Source organism: Physcomitrium patens, chromosome 16 (assembly GCF_059467195.1).
Source record: "Physcomitrium patens ecotype Gransden chromosome 16, ASM5946719v1, whole genome shotgun sequence".
Lineage (NCBI taxonomy): Eukaryota > Viridiplantae > Streptophyta > Bryopsida > Funariales > Funariaceae > Physcomitrium > Physcomitrium patens.
The window spans coordinates 15771630-15791866 of record NC_143425.1 but is presented as its reverse complement, the minus strand read 5'-3'; the positions used below and the strand labels follow the sequence as shown (position 1 = coordinate 15791866).

The window sequence follows — 20237 nt, the reverse complement described above, 5'->3', positions numbered from 1 at the left end:
GTCTTACTTTTTATAAAGCTTTAAATAATAGCTAAAAGATAGAAAAAAAATTAAAAAATATTATATCTTTTTAATAATTTATATAGAAAGTAGAATTTTTAGTTTATTTAAATTTATTATTTTTATAAATAAATACTAAAATATATTAAAATATCTCTAAATATAATATTAATATTTCAAAAATATTTAAATATTTTTTAGAATTTACTTAGAATTTATCAAAATTATATGTTAATTTTTAGAATACATCTTAAAGATTTTAGTAAAAATATTTAAATTATTTTTAGAGGATATTATTAAGAATTGGAGTTAGATTTGAAAGCTTCAAACATCTATTATGCTAGTTAGGTGTTCTTTTAAAAAATAGAAAAGTCAAAATTGCAAAAACAATAATTCTACTTATAAAAACTAAAGTAATTAGTAGATATAATAGTTGTAGAAAATGAAGTCTATATGTCATATATAGGTTATAGCACTTTAGAAGTAGTTAAAAGAATAAGACTTAAGCCTTATGGTCCCTTTAAGATATCCTATACACAACTTGTGAGCTTTGGTGATACTCAAATCCTTGACTATTTTACCAAATTATTCTTGAAGCAAAATCCAATTGCTTAATTTTTCTATTATTTACATTCTATCTTCAAATTGTTATAACTTATTCATAGTAACTTATATTTAATTATGTTTTTACATCTTTAGAAAGATAAATAAATTACTTATTAAAAAATATATTATTTTTAATTTTATTCTTTACTATTTACTAAGTAAAAATCCAATAAATAAACCACAACTAGTTTTGGAATGTATATTTCTTTGATTGTCTTTCTTGTATTTATTTTTCCTTCTTCTATCTTCTTTCTTTCTTATTTTTTTTTTCTTACTTTACACCACTAATTCTAATAAAAACTTAATTAAAATTATCTTAAAATTTGAATTAAGAGTGAATTTTACCTTCAAAATATTCATTTATTTTTTAAAAAAATTTGGATGTATGAAAATTTAGGAGGTCAAAAATTTTGGTTCCAAATTTTATTGGAGATAGCTTTAATAAAAACAAATATATATATATATATATATATATATATATATAAACACAAATTTAATCTCAAAAGGTGATACTCATACTTCTAAATCTCAAAAAGTGAAGGTAAAGAGTGGATTAGAGATTGTCATCCTACAAACAAAAAAAAAAATCTAATTAATTAATTAATCAAATTAAATATAGAAAACAAAAGCAAAGGCATGACACCCCACACTTGTATTAGAGATGTTTCTTCTCACAATCATCATTGCAAAGCCTCAAGGCTCTGCCCTAATATTCCATCTTAAAATATTTGTATGAAGAATTAAACAATAAGTTTTCTGATAATATAATATGTTTCAAATTTCGCACATTGTTTCTGTCCATGGGCACCGCGCTCTTTCAACGAAAGCGCTCCCCGCACCCTCTATCCTGCCCGGTTCGCCTTCTGCCCGGATGGCCCCATGGATGGGTGCCCGTGCGGGACGTTCATCCACAGGACATTCCTGGTTCGGGGAAGGAGGGTTCTTTCCAATCCAGCGTAAGGACGAGGTTCGGATAACCCAGAGGGCTCTACTGGATGAATGTTCTATGTCGAGGATGAATGCCCATCCGCTGACGTAGCCATGGTAGGAGCTTGGGGGTGTCTCAAAACACAAAGAACCAAATCTGCAGGAAAAAAATCTCCAGTAAGACTTGGTCAATTATAAAGGCTGCGGCTGGCGTTGCCGTAAGGGTTGATTCTACTCCCGTGAAGCTGTGAAATTTATTTTTAGGATATGTCAATGAGTCACGGTACCGTAAAACCACAGTAGCATAATTACTCCAGGGAGGAAGGTGACAAACTTTGCGGGGGTAGATTACATTAACTTTAAAGTTTGCGTTATTTTATTGAGCATCTCACGATGTGTGTTGCAGAAACTGAAATGAGCGACGTTGTTCTAGAGGTGTCGTAGGGGACGGGAACGCCATGCTGGAACCTAGCGCTAAAGGATGCCACAACTGACACCGCGAGGCGCGCCTTCGTCACTGTCTTTGATTGTGGATACGAGAGTGTGAGATAGACGGCACGAGGTCGTCGAGTTTGAGGGAAGGAGGGGCAGAAGTGAAGGATGGCGAATATGGCGATGGTGGACGAGCCGCTGTATCCTATAGCCATTCTCATCGACGAGCTCAAGAATGATGATATTCAGCTACGCCTGAACTCGATCCGGCGCTTGTCCACCATTGCTCGAGCGCTTGGGGAGGATCGGACGCGCAAGGAGCTCATTCCGTTTTTGAGCGAGAATAATGACGACGACGATGAAGTGCTGCTGGCAATGGCCGACGAGCTGGGAGGGTTCATCCCATATGTTGGCGGGGTGGACTACGCACATGTGCTGTTGTCGCCGTTGGAGTCGCTGTGCACGGTGGAGGAAACCGTGGTGCGGGACAAGTCTGTGGAGTCGCTTTGCAAGATTGGCTCGCAGATGAAGGAGCGAGATGTCGTGGAGTGGTTCATTCCGCTTGTTAAGGTTAGCAGGGGTTTTTACCATTTTTCTGTTGTGACGTGTTGTGTTGCGGTGTTTTGCGTTTTTTTGCAGCATTTTGCTAGGGTTCTTAGGGGAGAGATGTGCAGGGAACTGTCATTGGGGCGTTTGGAGAGGAAATGTCGTCTAGCGAGAGTTTGAAGCTTTCGGTTTCGGACCTATCTTCTAGGGTTTCGATGTATCGAGGTTGGATTTTGCAAGCGTTTCGTGTGAGGAAGTAGAAATTTTTTCGTCTGGCCAGGCAATGTAGCTGGTGGAATGTAGCGCGGAGGGAAATATCTTAAGTTTAGGTCTTGTTGCCGTAACTAGGCAATGTACGGCACTATTTCAGCATTTTCAACCTGTAGGTTCCCTGTGTTGACTTTCTCTGTCGATGATAACAGAGGCTCGGTGCTGGGGAATGGTTCACCGCACGAGTGTCAGCCTGCGGGCTTTTCCACGTCGCTTACCCTAGTTCTCCAGATCTTCTTCGGGCTGAGTTGCGTTCGGTCTACAATCAGCTATGTCACGATGAGATGCCTATGGTGCGACGATCAGCTGCACTAAATTTGGGAAAATTTGCGGCTACCGTCGAAGCCATGTACCTGAAGACTGATATTATGACCTTCTTCAGGGAGCTCACTCAAGATGGTACATCTGCATTCTTGAGAGCGTTGTATGCATTTTGTAAAATTTTAACAGCTCCTTGGGTACTGAAAAGTGAGAAATGGTGTGTGGTCATGGCAGAGGATTGGCATTTACCCACTCTCTGCTGACCCCTGATTTCTTCTGTCAAGAATATCGTGAATTTTCTCGGCTCACCGCTAGACTCATTTAAAATTTTCAAAGCATCTTTCTGGATCAAAAATCGATTTCTGTTGTTATCTCCCTTCTCCTTGTAACTGAATGTGCCAACTCTCAAGAGCGTAACGGTTAGGGAAAATTTCCACTCGGTGTACATTGGCCTGCAACTGAAAGAGCGGAAATTTGGTTGCAGATCAAGACTCGGTGAGGCTTCTAGCAGTGGAGAGTTGTGCTACTTTGGGCAAACTTCTGGAGCCGGCTGACTGCGAGGCAAATATTCTCCCCGTTATAGTCAGTTTCTCACAGGTAGGGACATCACATTTCAATCATGTACATCTTTCGGGATGTTCCTTCATTTCTCTCACCACTTCGCGGCTTATCTGTTCTATATGGGCAGCCACAGTGATTGACAAATCTCATTTTAAAGAATGCTATCCACTGAGTCAGTATGTTCCATCCGCAGTAGTCTTTTCTTAAAGGGCTTTAAGTGTGTCGCTTGTGTACTTTTTCCTGGAAATGTAGTTTGCTTGCTGACTGCCTTTGAGACAGGTCGTTAACATAAAAGGGTTACTCTAAAGAAAAAACGCCTCATCTTGCTGCTTGGATTCGAGCTAAGCAGACTCATTGGTTATAATTGATAGTTGTCTCTGAGACTACATTTTAAATATATTAACCTTGTACTTTTTCTGTTAAATCTTCTTTCAGAGCTAACCCCAGGGATGTTCTTTGAGTATAGTTATATACATACAATAATTAAATCATGAGTTTCCCTGTGGGATTCCAGGACAAATCATGGAGGGTACGATACATGGTGGCCAACCAGTTATATGAGCTTTGTGAGGCGGTAGGACCAGAACCAACCAGGTGCTTGTTTAAAAATCGACTACTGCAAATGTGTCATTTAGACTGAACTTTGATCTATTTATGACTGTTTCGTTTTGGTATTTTTACATGATTTTGGCTCTGATGGGGGATGATTGCGTCTACTTTGGCTTATGGTTCTTGATTAACGCTTATTGCATGATCCAACCGGGCTTTGTTGGGATGGGACATCTTATATTTGAATCTAGTAAGAAGACATGTGACAGGGCATGCAGATATTTTTTCGACCTTTCGTTAATGCAGCATGTCTGTCTCAAGGAGATTCAAAACACAACTTACGTAAACATCATTGGTCATAAGTTTCTTGAATGTAGGCACTGATTTGGTTATGTTTTTCATCTGGCTCTAGGACGGAATTGGTGCCAGCATATGTACGTCTATTGCGGGATAATGAAGCAGAGGTCCGTATCGCTGCTGCAGGCAAAGTCACTAAGTTTTGCGGGATTGTCAACCCTCAAGTTGGTCAACAACATATTCTTCCATGTGTGAAGGTTGGTCCTCTGCGTAACTGAAGAAGCTTGTTACTTTTATTTCAGTACATGCCTATATGTTGCCAATTCAGTTTCACAATATTTCACTCTTCCCCCACCTATTCAATGTGGAATGTTGTTGTAGGAGTTGTCAACTGATTCATCCCAACATGTACGAGCTGCTCTTGCATCGGTTATCATGGGCATGGCGCCATTGCTAGGCAAGGTTAGATTCATTTTTGCTTATCGATCCATCTGTTTGCATGGTAAAAAAAATTGTTTGAAAGTTCTTCGGTGATTATTGGTTTACTGTAATGTATTGTACGTGTTTTATAATTTTTAAAATTTTCCATGACCAACTGAGTATATATGCTATCCAATGAGAGACAACGTGTAATTCCGTGTTGCTTTGGTTTTATCTATGCAGGAAGCTACTATTGAGCAACTTTTACCCATATTCCTATCACTGTTGAAGGATGAATTTCCAGACGTGCGGCTAAATATCATCAGCAAGCTAGATCAAGTCAACCAAGTAATGATCAATTCTATTAGTGAAGGACATTTCATTACATGTCCCTATCTTGTTGCTCTGATAAATCTTTGATTTAGTTATGTATTGTGGCCTTTCTTTAATGGACATGACATTAGTTGGGTTCACATCAAGACACTGGATGTGTTCCACAAAGAAAAGAACCAATGGATCTGAATTTGGACTTTTTGATCACAGGTAATAGGCATCGACTTGCTGTCTCAGTCACTTTTGCCAGCCATTGTGGAGTTAGCAGAGGATCGGCATTGGCGTGTCCGTCTTGCCATAATTGAGTACATTCCTTTATTGGCCAGCCAATTAGGTGTCGACTTTTTTGACGACAAACTAGGTGCTCTATGCATGCAGTGGCTTGAAGATCAGGTTCTTATATTCCCATCAAGCAATATGTGGATGATTTCTAATCACAAGTTGCTGACTTATATCGCCAAAGTTGTCCTCGAGCTTACACACCTGTACCTTAAGGTTTATTCATATATTTCTTTTAATCGTTTTTTTTTTTTTTTTTGAACAGGTGTACTCTATCCGAGAGGCTGCTGCGAACAACCTTAAGCGTCTTGCCGAAGAGTTCGGTTCCGAGTGGGCATTGCAACACATCATTCCACAGGTACTTGCCCGACAAGTTTGTGATGAGGTCTAACTCGGTAATGAGTATGGAAGTTATGAGCTTCTCTCACAGTCGATACATTACAGCCTTTGTTCGTTAAACACACGAGCTATGGTTGAGAGACCTGTGTATTTGTGATAATTTTTATACTACTGATAGGCTGAGATTTTTTTCTGACCATGTTGTGAGGACTTGCAGGTGATGGAAAAGATCAACAATCCTCATTACTTGTATCGCATGACGGTGCTTGTGGCCATTTCCCTTCTTGCTCCTGTTGTTGGTGCCGAAGCCACCTGCCAGACAATGTTGCCTGTGGTCATCAATGCAGCCAAAGACAGGTGTTGTAGTATTCCGCACCCATGTAATTAAGCTTGATGATTGATTTGCTGCAAAACCTAGTATTAGGTAGAATTTGAATCTTGTGTATTGAGTTTACTCTTTGTAATTGCTTTGACAGGGTTCCTAATATCAAGTTTAACGTCGCTAAGATGCTGCAATCTATGATTCCTATTGTCGATTCCACTGTAAGCACACCATCTCGTATGCGCTTCCCTCAATCGTTTATTTAATGAATTTGAGTGTTGCAAAGTGGCACCTGCCGTATTGTGCAGCTTCATACTTATTAGCGTCTATTCAAAGAAGAGTTTGTGTAGTAGATTGACTTGAAACTGTCTGTTGTGCTCGTTGATTGAATGGCTTGCGTTGAAGTTGTGGTCATTTTTACCTCTTCAGCTTTTACAGACACTAATTTCTTAGCTTTACTGTTCACTTGTGCTCAGTAGTATCCTAGTGTTAGTATTTTTGCGATGCATACGTAACATGTGTGACGTTAAGGCTGTATTTATTTCGCCTTTCTGACATGACATCCTTGCAGGTTGTGGAGCAAACAATTCGGCCGTGCTTGTTGGAACTTCAGGAAGATCCTGATGTGGATGTCCGGTTTTTCGCTGGTCAGGCTCTGCAAGCCTGTGTCCAAGTTATGTGTGTTTAATTCGAGTAATGCACCGTTGTCTACATTCGTTCAATGACTGCATTGTCGTCGTCTCAACAAACTCCGCAATTTGTCAAGGAGATGTTCTTGTTAGTTCCTTAGGTTTTCCTGCACTGGTGTTAAAGACGGATGTACCAGATGTGTAGTACAAATTTGACTTCTCAAGGGAACCACACCAGTTGATGAACGAAATTATTGTAAAACTAGGCAACCAGCAGGGACCCCCTCTGGCCTTCACCTACGAAGGTACACAAGTAAATGTGCTTCTAGCAAATCTGATCCACATCTGTAGTTACTATTGTGTGTATATCTTCTACAGGATGAAGTTAGCGGAATGAAGCCTGACAACGTGGATTGGTTGAGGATTACTGTGTGACCGATTTCGTAATAGTTTTATCTTAGGTGACTTAGTCAATCCATAATTGGGTCTTTTGATCAGCGTATTCCTGAGGAACTCGTATGTAACATTCTTTTTAGTGTGGTTATTATATTCTGTGTTCTGCATAGTCATTTGGAATTTTTATTACTTGCAGGTTATGCCTGAATTGGAAATAACTACCTATCGTCCCATTGGTCACCACCAATCTGCAATGAACATGGCTTCTCTCATCACTGCGGATTTGTGCTGGCATTTGATGTGTCTTTTGACCTGGGCCCAAAGTAGTTTATATTTCGCGCGCACTCAACGTAAATTCTATGAAATGAATTCTGAAATGACTTTGTAGATTGTCACCTGATTGTAGTTTCATGTACATTCCATCTCAATTTGATCCGTACTACCAGTGTGAATGTGAAAAATTTACATATTTTGCTTCGCAGAGAATCCAAACAAGGTAAACTTGTCATTACTTGGGTATAGATACCTGTTTTTATCTACTGAAATATAAGAAGGAATTTGCTTGATCATAATTTTACAGTATAATATGTTTCTGCCATAAGCACTTTTGAACTTGGTCCATGCTGACTTGCACACAAACATTAAACTCGAAACGAAGGTGTGAGAAGTGAGGTTTGAGCCCAAGACACTTTCCAAGTCAAGAGCTCAAGTCTCGATCATGCTTACTGGATCGAGTACAAAATGGATATTCGTCCAAAACTCTTAATCGCAGTAATGAGATCATTAGAAGCACAACCACAAATCGTAGCCTAAAAGATCGTAAAAAATATTTAGAGCATTTTGGAGAAAAAATGCATACCGTTCTGAACTAGAACCTTGCAAATACAAAACACCACTGTATAAAATTCAGATTGTGCTCTAAAATAGAGTTTTAAGAACTATGTCCATATCAATCATGTGTCATGCTTGCAATTTGGAGAGAAACAGTGGGATTAACTCTTATGAAAATGTAACGATGAATTCACAGAGGATGAAAAACCTACAGCAGAGCAATGTCCCACTCGAGAGCCGAGCACCGGTGTTACACTACCTAAACTGTGATAGCAGAAACACTAGCCGATGCCGCATCTGCAATTCTCTCGTGCTCCTTATTCAAAATCTGCAAGCGACAACATTTTCATCACATTCCTAACATGATCTAAACTTTACCAGACACTCGAGCAAATTTCGAATATACTAAAGATATTCCCACTTGCTCTAGCCGAGTGATAGCTGATGATATACGCTAAAAGAGAATTAGCGTATATCATCAGCTACATCATTAAAAACTTAGAAATGGGCAGCCTCAACAAAAATCTTATACCTTGTTATTTATGAGGTTGTGTAAAGCAATAACACTCCGAATAAGGGAAGACAGGTAAATCACCAACATCATGTCGTTTGTTTTCACTGCATAACCAACACAAGTATTTAACATGAGCACCCTGACTTCTGAGACATGAAAACCAAATCTACACAGTCAAACCAAAACAAAACCAACTAATATTCTTTCATTTCAAAAATACCAGAAAAGCGAATTTAGTAGTAGTGTTTGACCACTAAGTATCCAGATTTTGTGAATGCCCACGCTTGAAGAACTTGACACAAATAACTCCCAAGAAATGATTTTTAACGACAAATGTTCAAAGTATCCGGAGTACTCGCCTTGAAGCTAGTCCATACTAAACATAATGATGACCCATTTCCAGACAGAGCTGCACTTCAGTATGCGACTTAATGCTAAACATGTTCACGTGATTCACTGGTGTATGAACTAAATAAAAATCAACATTACATCGAAAATGAACAAGCAGTATGGAGAAACGTAACAAACCCATACAACATTAACTCACCAGCAAAGGATTTAACAAGCTCATGGACATTGAGGTTGGGTAGCAGGTTGAATACATCCTGTTCGGAAATAAGAGACGAATCATCAGAACATCATTCCCGCATAATATATTTCGCAGTCAAAGCATGCTTCACAATCAAGATGCAACTGACTTGATTATATGAATGAAATTTATAGATGTAAGATAAGAACTTACTTGTAGATGGTACAAAATTTCATGATTCAAAGGCAATTTACCCTCCACAACAAGCTCCAGATAAGCATGGATCTCTTTCAGTCGTGCTTCCAACCCCTTTAATGCTACAAGCTTTCCCCCCACCTGTACAACATTCAACAATATGGTCAATAACAAGCAGACTGTTTAAGTTAGCAAGATGGTCAGTCAATTGATAATAAAATAATAAAATACTGCTACTACACCAATTACAAAAGGACAAGTTTATAGACTAATTCCGTACCTCGGTAGCAAGAGTGCTGATGGTCGCATCCTTCACATCCCTTAACAAATGTTCCACACCTGCACACGAAAATATCAAATTTGTTAATCTGATAAAGGTTATAAGCGTAGATTACTTGACGACATGTGCAAGCTTCCCTCAAAACGCAGGTTACAGAAGAAAGAGAAACTGAAACCATCTGCACTTGAACTGTATAAGAAAAATCTGCTGCCATCCTCAACTGGTCATTACATATAAAAAAAACATTACAACTCTTCTATTGACGCTGACATAAAGACAGTTATTTCAAATTAACAACATTCAGGTCTGAATGTGGAAGATCACAGAAAACGTTTGATGGTAGTGAATACACACCAATTTCCTCGGCCTCGTAGGCTCCAATCTCAGAGGCAACATGCACAAACGCCTTTTGGCTTTTTTTTGTAGCATCCTGTAGACAGATCATAGATCAATCCAATCGAGCTTCCAAATCGCGATGATGCCCACTGAAGATATGTTTTAAAAATGTTGGATTGCATCTAATTTGACGCATGATTAAGAAAGCTCTGTGGTACTCAAGTGCCCTAATCCCCGTAGAACCAGGGCAGAAGCTGAGACGACCTAATAATTCATGTGATCAAAAATAAATATCAAATTTTGCTTGCACACTTTGGAACTATTTGAAATCATGTATAATTACCACTTTGACTCCCTCCACCGCATAGTACGCCTTTGTGGGAATGCCAAGCTCCCTAGGCTGTACATCAATAATCACCAGGACTGGATTTGGACAATAACTGCATCAAAGGAATATGAAAAACTTCGGTTAAGAGTAAGACTCTTGAAGGGGTAGCAAATATTGCCAAGTATAAGTTCTATTCATTCTAAGAACTACTATACATGAAGTAGTTACGGCCACGTCGTACATCTACATAGTACGACATGCAGAGTTCAGAATAAAATTGGACTTACTCCCGAAATAGCTCATTAATGTCAAGATCATTTTCTCGAAGCTTAGGCCCAGTGCTGTACCACCCCACCACATGCTCTTTTGCTGAGCAAACACGTCTTACAACAGTCAGTTTTACCACAAACAGATTTAACAAATCTGCCATACTCAAAATGTTACGAGACATACCAGTCAAAATTAGAAAATATTGGTTAAAACACACCGCTAAACTTGCAGCTGCGTTCTTCATCCAAACAACTACAAAGAAGTTAATCAGTTGGAGGAAAGAAGTAGTAAGAATACCGTTAATTCTCTTGAACATGTCGAACATAGTCTCATGATAGTTGTGGTCCAAGAACCATATGCTGGCATCCTTGTCATCTTCCTCAAAGGGCACTAAAAAATCACTCCCATCCCCATCGCGATCGTTTTTCAGTCCCAAAATAGAATTTCATATCGCCCTATGGTATTATTTTTTCTTCCAATTTTATAGTCCATAAAAAGATCACTCATCGCGCTTGCAAAGTCCAAAAATTAGATATGAAAAATAAGTAGAAACGCGACACGTCCCTTGAGCAATCTCGCTTTTCAACTCCACCCCATGATCACTACCCTAACCCTAAAATGTTGACCTCAGCGTCAACAAGACGAAATCAATCACCGCGAACACAACCATCACACAACCAATCGCCGATGCAAATACTCAAGTTACATATCCAAGAGCGCTATGATCCACTCCAGCTCACCTGCATAGCTGTTGGTGATATCAACACGCCCGCGGAAGGTGGATCCCAGGAGCACACCCAGTACGCGCTTACGGGTGTCCTTAGCGACACGGTTGTAATTATCCACAATACTTAAAAGCACCAGCGGGTGCACCACAACATTCTCTATTCCAGTGGCCCCTGCTCCTACACTCGTACTTATCACATCCATGTCGATTGATTACGATTCCCAGCCCCGAAAACACCGACTCTCACAGAACCCCCTCCCCTCCCTGCTTCACCACACCCAGAAAAACCCACAACCGAAACCGCTCATGAATTCCTCCCCGAAGTTCGACGACTCCTCTCGTACAAATGCTGCGATTAGAACGATTGCCGCGGCTGCGATCTCGCGAGCTGGAGCTTGGCAATGTGACGAAACAGAGAGCATGTGGCCGAATTTTGCTTTTAAAGTCTGGCCATGATATTGTTAGGGCTAATCGAGGAACCCTTTTCACACATGCTCCCTGATGGATACTGACGGAGGGCTTTGAATCCGAGCTGGCATGATCGCAGCCAACCACATCGCGTGGGCTGCGTGTTGAGTGGTCTACGCCAATCAGTGTTGCCACGTAGGAATTGTAATTGCGAGACACTGTTGCCTTATGGGCTGTTTGGTTGTGATTTTGAGATTATGATTTACAACAGTTGTCCATGAAATGATATTTTCCTCTACAAAATATAATGGGAAAAAGTCCTCGTAGATTGAGTCCACTAACAGTTTCAATAAATCAGATTTAAGCTGCGGTATTATTTAAACAGTTTCACATATCATTAATAGGTGCACTTTTATATTTTTAATACTTTCTTTTTACTGTAAGTCCACTCCAATTGTAAATGTTTCTTCCACAAACATGAAAATAACATAAATATCAAACCTCAAATGATGAAGTCTCCAGTGTAAAATATATACATATAGGACTTTGGAATGTATATACTTATTTATGTATATATTAAAATAATATTGCCAGATATCATGAAAACAAATAAATCATACCATAGGCATCTAAAGAATAAAAATATAAATAATTCTATAAATCAGTAACTATTTTTATGTTATTTAAGTTTTTTTTAATGAATAAATATATAACATTAAAAAATGTTATACTATAAAAATTACATCCTACTAGCAATTGTGTATAATAGTTGATTATTTGGAAGGTGTTGAAAATAAATATTGGATTGGAGAGGATAACATTAAGTTGTGGTGAAATTTTCAAAAAAATTAGAAATTTATTTATTAAAACCAAAATCATATATAAATTTATGCTTGTATAGAACCAAGCCATATTAAGAGATGTAAGATTGTTATAACAAATAGCTTACATTCAATGTTTAAAGAAAAAATCAGATACAATATATATATATATATATATATATATATATCAACTTATTTGTAATATTTCCAAGGACATGAAGTTAAATAGATTTGTTAAAATGTAATAAAATCATATATAGTTAACAACAAAACAAATCTAAAAGAGATGTATTTATACTAAAATTACTAAAACATTGAAATGAATAATACTAAACATAAAAACTAAAGGACCTTGAATTAAGATAAAAAAATTAAAAAATAAAAAAATACAGGCATTAATTGCATTGATAAATATCTTAGCCTTGAAAAATGTCATGTAGAGGCTTTTTTGGAACCATAAAGCTTATAACTTAAGTGTTTTAAGTGTAAAATGTTTTTATAATAGTTTTTTTTTTTTTAATTTTTTAAAATTCTTTTTAAAGATATATTTTGGAGAAATTATTTAGATCCAATTAGCATTTAGAAAGCTCTTTAGATGATTTTCAAATAATGTATTATCTATCTAATTTATTTATATCTACGCTTACTTAAAACTATTTATATGAGTAATACAAGTATCTACAACTTTATTACAACCTTTGAAAATAAGATCTACAATGGACAATAAAAAAAATCAACACTTAGAATATGGTACAAATAATAATTTTGATAAGTACAAAGGTGTTTTACATGTCTTTTGGTATATTTTTTTATATAAAAATTAAGACCACTTAGTTATCATATCATTATTAATGTTTTTTTATAACTACCTTCAAATAATAATTTTAAAGTATTATTTTTTGTAAAATATGTACTTCTAAAACTATCACCAAGAACTAAGACTCTTTTTAAGATCATTGTCCAAAATATATTGCATCTCACCACTGATTTAATAAAGAATATGTGTTTTTTTAAAGAATCTTCATGTCAATTTTGTTGTCATGAAAGTTGCAACTACTTGAGTGGTTAAATTGAAAATTCTGCAAATAATAGTGGACATATCTATTGTTTTTTTGACTTTCTATTATGCTAAAGAAATATTTGTAAAAATTATTATAAATATATATAAAATAAAATTTATTCTTTATTATTTATTTATTTACTTATTTTTATCATATTATTATTCTTTTTTTGATACGTTTCTATTTTGGTTGAATATTATCTATAACAAATATACATATTTTTAGGTGTACTTTTATAATTTTCAAATGACTTCTATTCGTCCATCTATGCATCAATGATAGTATTTCTATAAAAATATATAAAAATTAAAATAATTTTTTATCTTTTAAACATAAAATCATTAATTATTCTTTAAAAAATAAAAATTAATATTATATTAATTAAATTTATTGAAAATAAAAAATATATGTTTTTAAAGACCGCAATGCTTGTAAATCTAATATCTAAGTTGTATAATACTTTTGTAGTAGTTTATTGAAGTTAGAAACTTATTTGAACAAATTTTTTATAGAATTATGGTGCTTTTGAAAACTCGGAAAACATCTAAGAAAATTCTTTAATGTTTCTTGAAGAAAATAGTATTAATTTATATTTTTATAAATCTTAATTTTTTCTAATAGTTTCTATTAATTTAAAAAATAAAGATAAATGACAAGCTACTTATTTATACATAAGTGAGGTATTTTCTTCAATATTGGCTTAAAAAAACCTTTAATATTATGTTCCATAAAAAATTAAATAAATCTCTAATTACTAAAAATAAATCAAATTTTACAAGTACTTGAACAAAAACATATTTAGAAGTATATAAAAGATCTATATGTATATTATATCTATAATTTGGAGATATATTTTTTTAAATTATCTATTTTGAAAGATTTAAATTCTAAAGTATCAAATTATTTGATAAGTTATTAACCAACTTAATTAACTTAATAAAAGATATAGATTAGTAAGCTCTAAGCAATGGAAAAAACTTCGATCAATAAATTAAAAAGGGATAAAAACATACTCAATCTATCAAAAAAATTAATATATATATATATATATATCTTATCATGTGATGTGGGATTGGATGCCAAATCACATTGGATGGATATAGTTTATTTTAGTTCAATGTATTTTTATCCACTTAGTATTTTATATTAATTTATCTTCTTAATATCAATTAGGATTGAAAATTTAGGTAGAAAAACATTTATTGACATCAAACCCTTGTTAAGTTAAGTCTTATGAGTATTATTAAGAAAAAAAATTCATGGTTGTAAGCTTTTGCTTGGCTATGGTGATTTAGCCAAAAAATAAAATTTTAGGTTTTATTTATACACTTGTACTTATGAATTCTTTTTTTTATAGAATAAGAAATAACTTGACTAAATTGTGTTTAGATACTTTATCTTTCATTTGACAAGAATATTTTTTCTTCTTTAATTTTGTAGAATATTTAATTAAAAATAAAACATAATTATTTTTTAAAAAAAGAACTTTTATCTTTAATTTTTGTAGGTTGTAATACTGAATATTTTTTTGTATTGTTGCTAGTCTTAATATAATTTTTTGTGAGTTGAGGCTACTAGTTGTTCTTGTAGTTCCAAGATGCAATGCAATGTGGGATTAGAAGGTTGTGACAATGATGTGATATTATTTTCATTTTTCATTGCTAAAATATGACATTGGTGCGATGCTAGTGGGAGTTTTGAGGTTAGACCATGAATATGCTATAGTGTTGTGATGCAAGGGCTTGATTATAAAAGTGACCATATACATTCTCTTCCTTGTACATGCTGCATTAGTCTTTAGAAGTAAGTTTTTAAAACCTATGTTAAGATATTTTTGCTTTTAAATCATATTGTTTTGATATTCGTTGTTGGATATTCGTAAATTTATTTTTCAAGATTAAATGAAGGCTTATAAAGGTAAAAATAAAAGAGGTAAAGGTGGAACTAGTTGCAATACTAACAGAAAACAAATTTCTTCACTATAATGGCCACAAAGTAGATGCCATATTAAGATGTTCATGAAATGAATAGAAAATTTAGAAAAATTCTACTAGAGAAGATTTAAGGTTTAAGGTGTTTCGAAAAGAAGAAGTACAAATAACAATTGTTGGCTGCAAATTTGATAATATCTAGATTTGAAGGTATTAAGTATAGAAAATTATCTTTAACATCTATTTAAAGCTCTTTTCTTGAATGTATTTTCAAGAAAGAATTCATTATAGACAATAGATTGTAAAAAACAATGACATGCAATAGCCTATTGTAGTACACAACAACTTACTATAATATTTTGTAATAAATTATGGCATACAAAAGAAGTGATACATAATAATAGGTGATTATAGATGAATGCATATTGATAATTTTTTTATTCATCTATTATTTTCATCCCATCAATATGAACTTATCTATTACATTGGAATTTTCAAAAAATAAAAATAAAATTTTTTATCTAAAATTCTTGTGTATTAAAGTTTCGAAGTTTATTCTTAAAGCATAAGGAGTCCAAACTTGATAGTTTTTGGATTATTTCTATATAGAATTTTTCCAAAAAAGCCAATGGTATTATTAATTTATAGATTGGAGGTTATCAAAAATATTTAACATACATTTATTTAATACTTATCTTTTTCTAGCTTAGTTTTAATCTTTTACTTCTTTATATTTTGGATTATGGATCTTCATGCAATTTTCCTTTATTGTTACAAGTTTTATGACTTGTAACCATTAACCATAGATAGTTGTCGATTGCTTTGATTTACTTATAAATATTGCTTCTATATTGTTGTGATAAGGATCTAATTTGGATTTTGACTTTTGTTTCTAGTATCATCTCTTAATTGTGGATATTATTGCCAAAGACTATCAATATTGACCCATTTTGTATTTTATTAGTCTATATTTTTAGACATATTATAGGAATGAGGTTGGACTGATGGCTAGTAAGATCCTTCTATTTACACTAATCAAACAATGCTTGTTGGCTTTATAGTAATTCAAAGATGATTGCCAATGAACTTAAAAGGTTGGTAGTAATTGTATGTGTAGATTGTCTTTAAGTCATTAGATAATTTCAAGTTGTTAAATAGTTTTATTTTTATTTTTTATGGTGTAGACTAAGGATCAATATTACTGTTTTGTCTCACTAGACTACTTTAAAAGTGACCACATTGAAGAATTCAAGTCAGTATTAGATGTTAACAAGGCTTTTTAACCTATTACAAGATTAAATATCAACAAAAGGCTTTGGATTTAGAGAGTGGACACATTTCAAGAAATTTAGGCCAATCTTTGTATTATGGTAAGAGATTGATTTTTAAAACAAGTAAGATATATGTCTTTATTAAATTAGAAGTTTCTATTTTAAATCTCAATAAAAAAATAATAATATCTTATTTTTAATGAATAGAATGCATTTGAATTATTGCCATAATATTTGAAATATAAAGCACTTGAGATATTTGAAAGATGGAATAAGAAACAATTACTTTAATTACTAGGAATAATTTTTTTTTAAAAAATTATAGCATTAAAAGTACTTTTATATAGCATCATTCTATTTACTTTATCACAAATGGTTTTAGCTATAAAAATGGCTTTGTTTTTAGTAAAAGAACTACTATCTTTTCAATTATTCCAAGTGTTTATTTGAAAATTGATTATAAAGGCTTTACGCTCAATTCAATGCAACATATTTAAGACTTCTAATATATATATATATATATATATATATATATATTTAAATTATATAATTATTTAATAAAATTTATAAATTTATTTTAATCTAAGATTGATAAGCAACTTTTAGAATTGGTAATACCAAGAATTGTTTTCAACTTTGATAGCAAGACAATATTTGTACAAGTTTTCGTTGACATTGAGAAGTGTGACAAGGTTATTTATCAACATTATTTTTATAATATGGTTTTTTAGATGGCAAATATTACTATGCCTAATAAGATTGCTATTACTACAAGTAGCTTGTCAAAACTTAGTCTAAATAGACTATGTATTGTAGGAAGTGTAGTGAATCTGGCCACACCAAAAATTATCTCAATTGTCTAAAAAGAAAAAAATAAAACTCAAACAAAATCCAAAATAAAATTTATAAATGCTAAAGATAGTAGAAAAATCTTTTGGTTCTTGTTTCGTAAAGTTTTATTTTATATTTTATATTTTATTTTATATTTTTTTATTGTACTAGAATTAGAGCCAATATTTTTTTTGTTCAAGATCAATTCTTTTTATGTGACTATTTTTTCTTCTATTTTCTTATTGATGGCTCTACAAACAAGGTGTGAAGGATTCTTTTTTATTTTTTAGTTATTTTTTGGTAACTACAATAAAATTAAGATGCCATCAAAGGCTATATATTTTTTTCTTTAAAGTGGCTCTTAATCTTTTGTGTAGTAGATCTATAAAGTTACAATTATTATTAATAAGGTCTTGATGGCCACTACTATCTTATTACTAAGCCTATTGATTTATGGTTGATAGCCACTACTCTCTTATTACCAAGCCTATTGATTTATGGTTGATTTCCGCTTTCATCACCATTTTATTATTATTATTAAGTATTTTTTAATCGATGAGCCAAAAATATCTTTTATAATTAAGTTATGTTTGATAATTTTTCTTAATTTCTTTGTGACCAATTTTGAATCTCATATTACCTGAAGTTTGACCAATTCTAATTATACTTGTGCCAAAAATGCTTTATTTTTATTTTTATTTTATTATAATTATTTATATAGAACTTCAATATTATTTTGATAATATTTATTTGATTTTTCTATTTTTAGTTAATTTAAAGAAACTATAAGCCTACAATAACTATCTTATTTGCAACTTTATATTAGTAGCTTTTTATTTGGTAGCAAATTTTGTATTTTATTAAAGATTGATACTATAAATATAAGTTCAAAAAAATAGTGTGGTAATAGAGCCCTTGAGGTATTTGGTTTGTTATCAAGAAAACCAGTTGATGTGTAAGATTGTTCTTTAGAACAAACAATAATAGATGGAAGAATTTTATTTGAAGGATACTTATTTTTGGCTTGTAGTAAATTGCATCTTAATAGTATTATAGGAATATGAATTTGATTTGAATATGCAAGAATATAGAATTGTCTCAATAATTAGTAAAAATATTATTGAAGGATTTAAAATTGAAGGAGTATTGGTAGTTATGAAGTTGAAAGGTATTCTATTAGAAATATTGATATAATATTAAAATTCTAAAGATAGATTTGGAATTCTATTTTGGATATATAATTTATAATTTGTAGAAGATAACTAGTTGGTGATGTAATTCATGCTTTGAATTAAGAGTCTTTTTTTATAGATTCACCTATTATATATGAAGTGATTATAAAAATGATTGTTATATTGATTTGTGGTGGTTTAGAAATCTATTTATTTTAAATATTATAATAGAATTTTTAGATAAAAATATTTTTATGCATTAGAAGCAAAAAAGAAGAAGAAAAATTTAAAAGAAGTGAATATTAGATACAAAGAAAATCTCATATTACATGAATATATTAAAATAAATGAAATCTTATAATAAAATATTTTTACGTCAATGAATTATATTAATTTTTATATGATTTAATTAAATAAAAGGAATTTAGAATTAAAATCTAATTAGATTTTAAGTTATATATATATAATTAAAATACTTAAATTATAATAAACTCTTGTATGACGTTTAATAAGCTACTAACTATAAGGAATTTATTGTAGCTAGCAAAAGCCTTATATTTTATTTTCAACATAAGATAGAAAAATTGTTATTAGAAACATATCAAAAAATTTACTTTACAAAATATTATAGATGTATGTTTCCTTTGATATTAACATATTGACTTTAAGTTATAAATTAACAAGGATTTTTCATCTAATTGATAAGATGTTGGAAGACAAAGTGTATATGTTATCTTTGGAGGTAACTTAAGTAGTCACTAAATCTTCAATAAATAAAGATTTTATTAACTTACAAATTAAGCTTATAGGTAAAAATTATTACATCATTTGATGAAGGTACTTTGCAGCAAATAAACCTAAGTCCTTTATTTAATATACTATTTGCTACAAAAGTAGCATGTTAGTCAAATATTGTGGCTAGATATGCTTAAGAACATTGAAACTTATGTCTAAGAGTAGTAAGGCTTGTTGATAATAATAATATATTTGTTATTAGCCTTATTGGTGGCAATACCACTTGTGTTAGATTTTTATAGGTTATAATAAAATGTAGTATTCAATTAGTCATAATTAAAAAGGAACTTGCTTAAAAATTATATATGATTGTTGTAGACCTTAAGCCTTATCATTTTATTGTTGTGATTGTAATAAAGAATATATAGTAGGCTATTAGCTATACCAAGCAACCATTGCAATTGATTTTTTGTATTGAGCATGAAATATTTTACTCATACTTTTGTCTAAAATATATAGTGGTTAATACTATCAACTATGGAATTATAGCTAGTTAGCATGTACTTTATTTTTTTGATTTTAACTTACACAATCAGATTAAAGAAGCATAGATAAGATAAAGTTAGTATCACTCACATAAATATATATATATATATATATATATATATATTTATTTAGATAAAAAGTATTAGGTAGGAAATAAATATAGGTAGATTTGATAATATCTTATGGTAAAGCTTTTTAGAAGCTTCATAGACATGTATTTGACTTTAGACATGTTTATAGTTGATTGATTGGTTGAAATCTTGGCCAATAAATTTGCCATATTT

At 32.5% G+C, this 20237-nt stretch overlaps 2 protein-coding genes across 2 annotated transcripts; one reads left to right on the top strand and one right to left on the bottom strand.

Moving 5' to 3' along the window:
* The first annotated feature begins 2061 nt into the window (after nt 1-2061).
* On the top strand, nt 2062-7351 carry LOC112293505 (uncharacterized). Its single transcript, XM_024542994.3, has 12 exons — nt 2062-2535; nt 2934-3180; nt 3527-3639; nt 4118-4197; nt 4565-4706; nt 4831-4911; nt 5113-5217; nt 5413-5595; nt 5747-5839; nt 6038-6177; nt 6297-6363; nt 6714-7351. Exons 1-12 carry the CDS (start codon nt 2134-2136, stop codon nt 6828-6830), a joined length of 1770 nt encoding a protein of 589 aa, XP_024398762.1. The 5' UTR covers nt 2062-2133; the 3' UTR covers nt 6831-7351.
* A 788-nt stretch (nt 7352-8139) lies between these two features.
* LOC112293506 (26S proteasome non-ATPase regulatory subunit 7 homolog A) lies at nt 8140-11578 on the bottom strand. The gene is made up of 10 exons (XM_024542995.3): nt 11191-11578; nt 10748-10840; nt 10468-10549; nt 10196-10292; nt 9871-9946; nt 9517-9575; nt 9255-9377; nt 9060-9117; nt 8531-8616; nt 8140-8326 (listed from the first exon to the last, which is right to left on the bottom strand). Exons 1-10 carry the CDS (start codon nt 11378-11380, stop codon nt 8258-8260), a joined length of 933 nt encoding a protein of 310 aa, XP_024398763.1. The 5' UTR covers nt 11381-11578; the 3' UTR covers nt 8140-8257.
* Nucleotides 11579-20237: the final 8659 nt, after the last annotated feature.

Bases quoted from the DNA above. Each gene is read 5' to 3' on its own strand.
- LOC112293506 (XM_024542995.3), bottom strand. From the start codon at position 11,380: ATGGATGTGATAAGTACGAGTGTAGGAGCAGGGGCCACTGGAATAGAG. The intron at 9,378-9,516 runs GTACGGAATTAG...AATGTTGTACAG, and splicing joins TCAGCACTCTTGCTACCGAG to GTGGGGGGAAAGCTTGTAGC. The intron at 8,617-9,059 runs GTGAGTTAATGT...TTGGTTATGCAG, and splicing joins GCTTGTTAAATCCTTTGCTG to TGAAAACAAACGACATGATG.
- LOC112293505 (XM_024542994.3), top strand. From the start codon at position 2,134: ATGGCGAATATGGCGATGGTGGACGAGCCGCTGTATCCTATAGCCATT. The intron at 3,181-3,526 runs GTACATCTGCAT...ATTTGGTTGCAG, and splicing joins CAGGGAGCTCACTCAAGATG to ATCAAGACTCGGTGAGGCTT. The intron at 4,198-4,564 runs GTGCTTGTTTAA...ATCTGGCTCTAG, and splicing joins GTAGGACCAGAACCAACCAG to GACGGAATTGGTGCCAGCAT.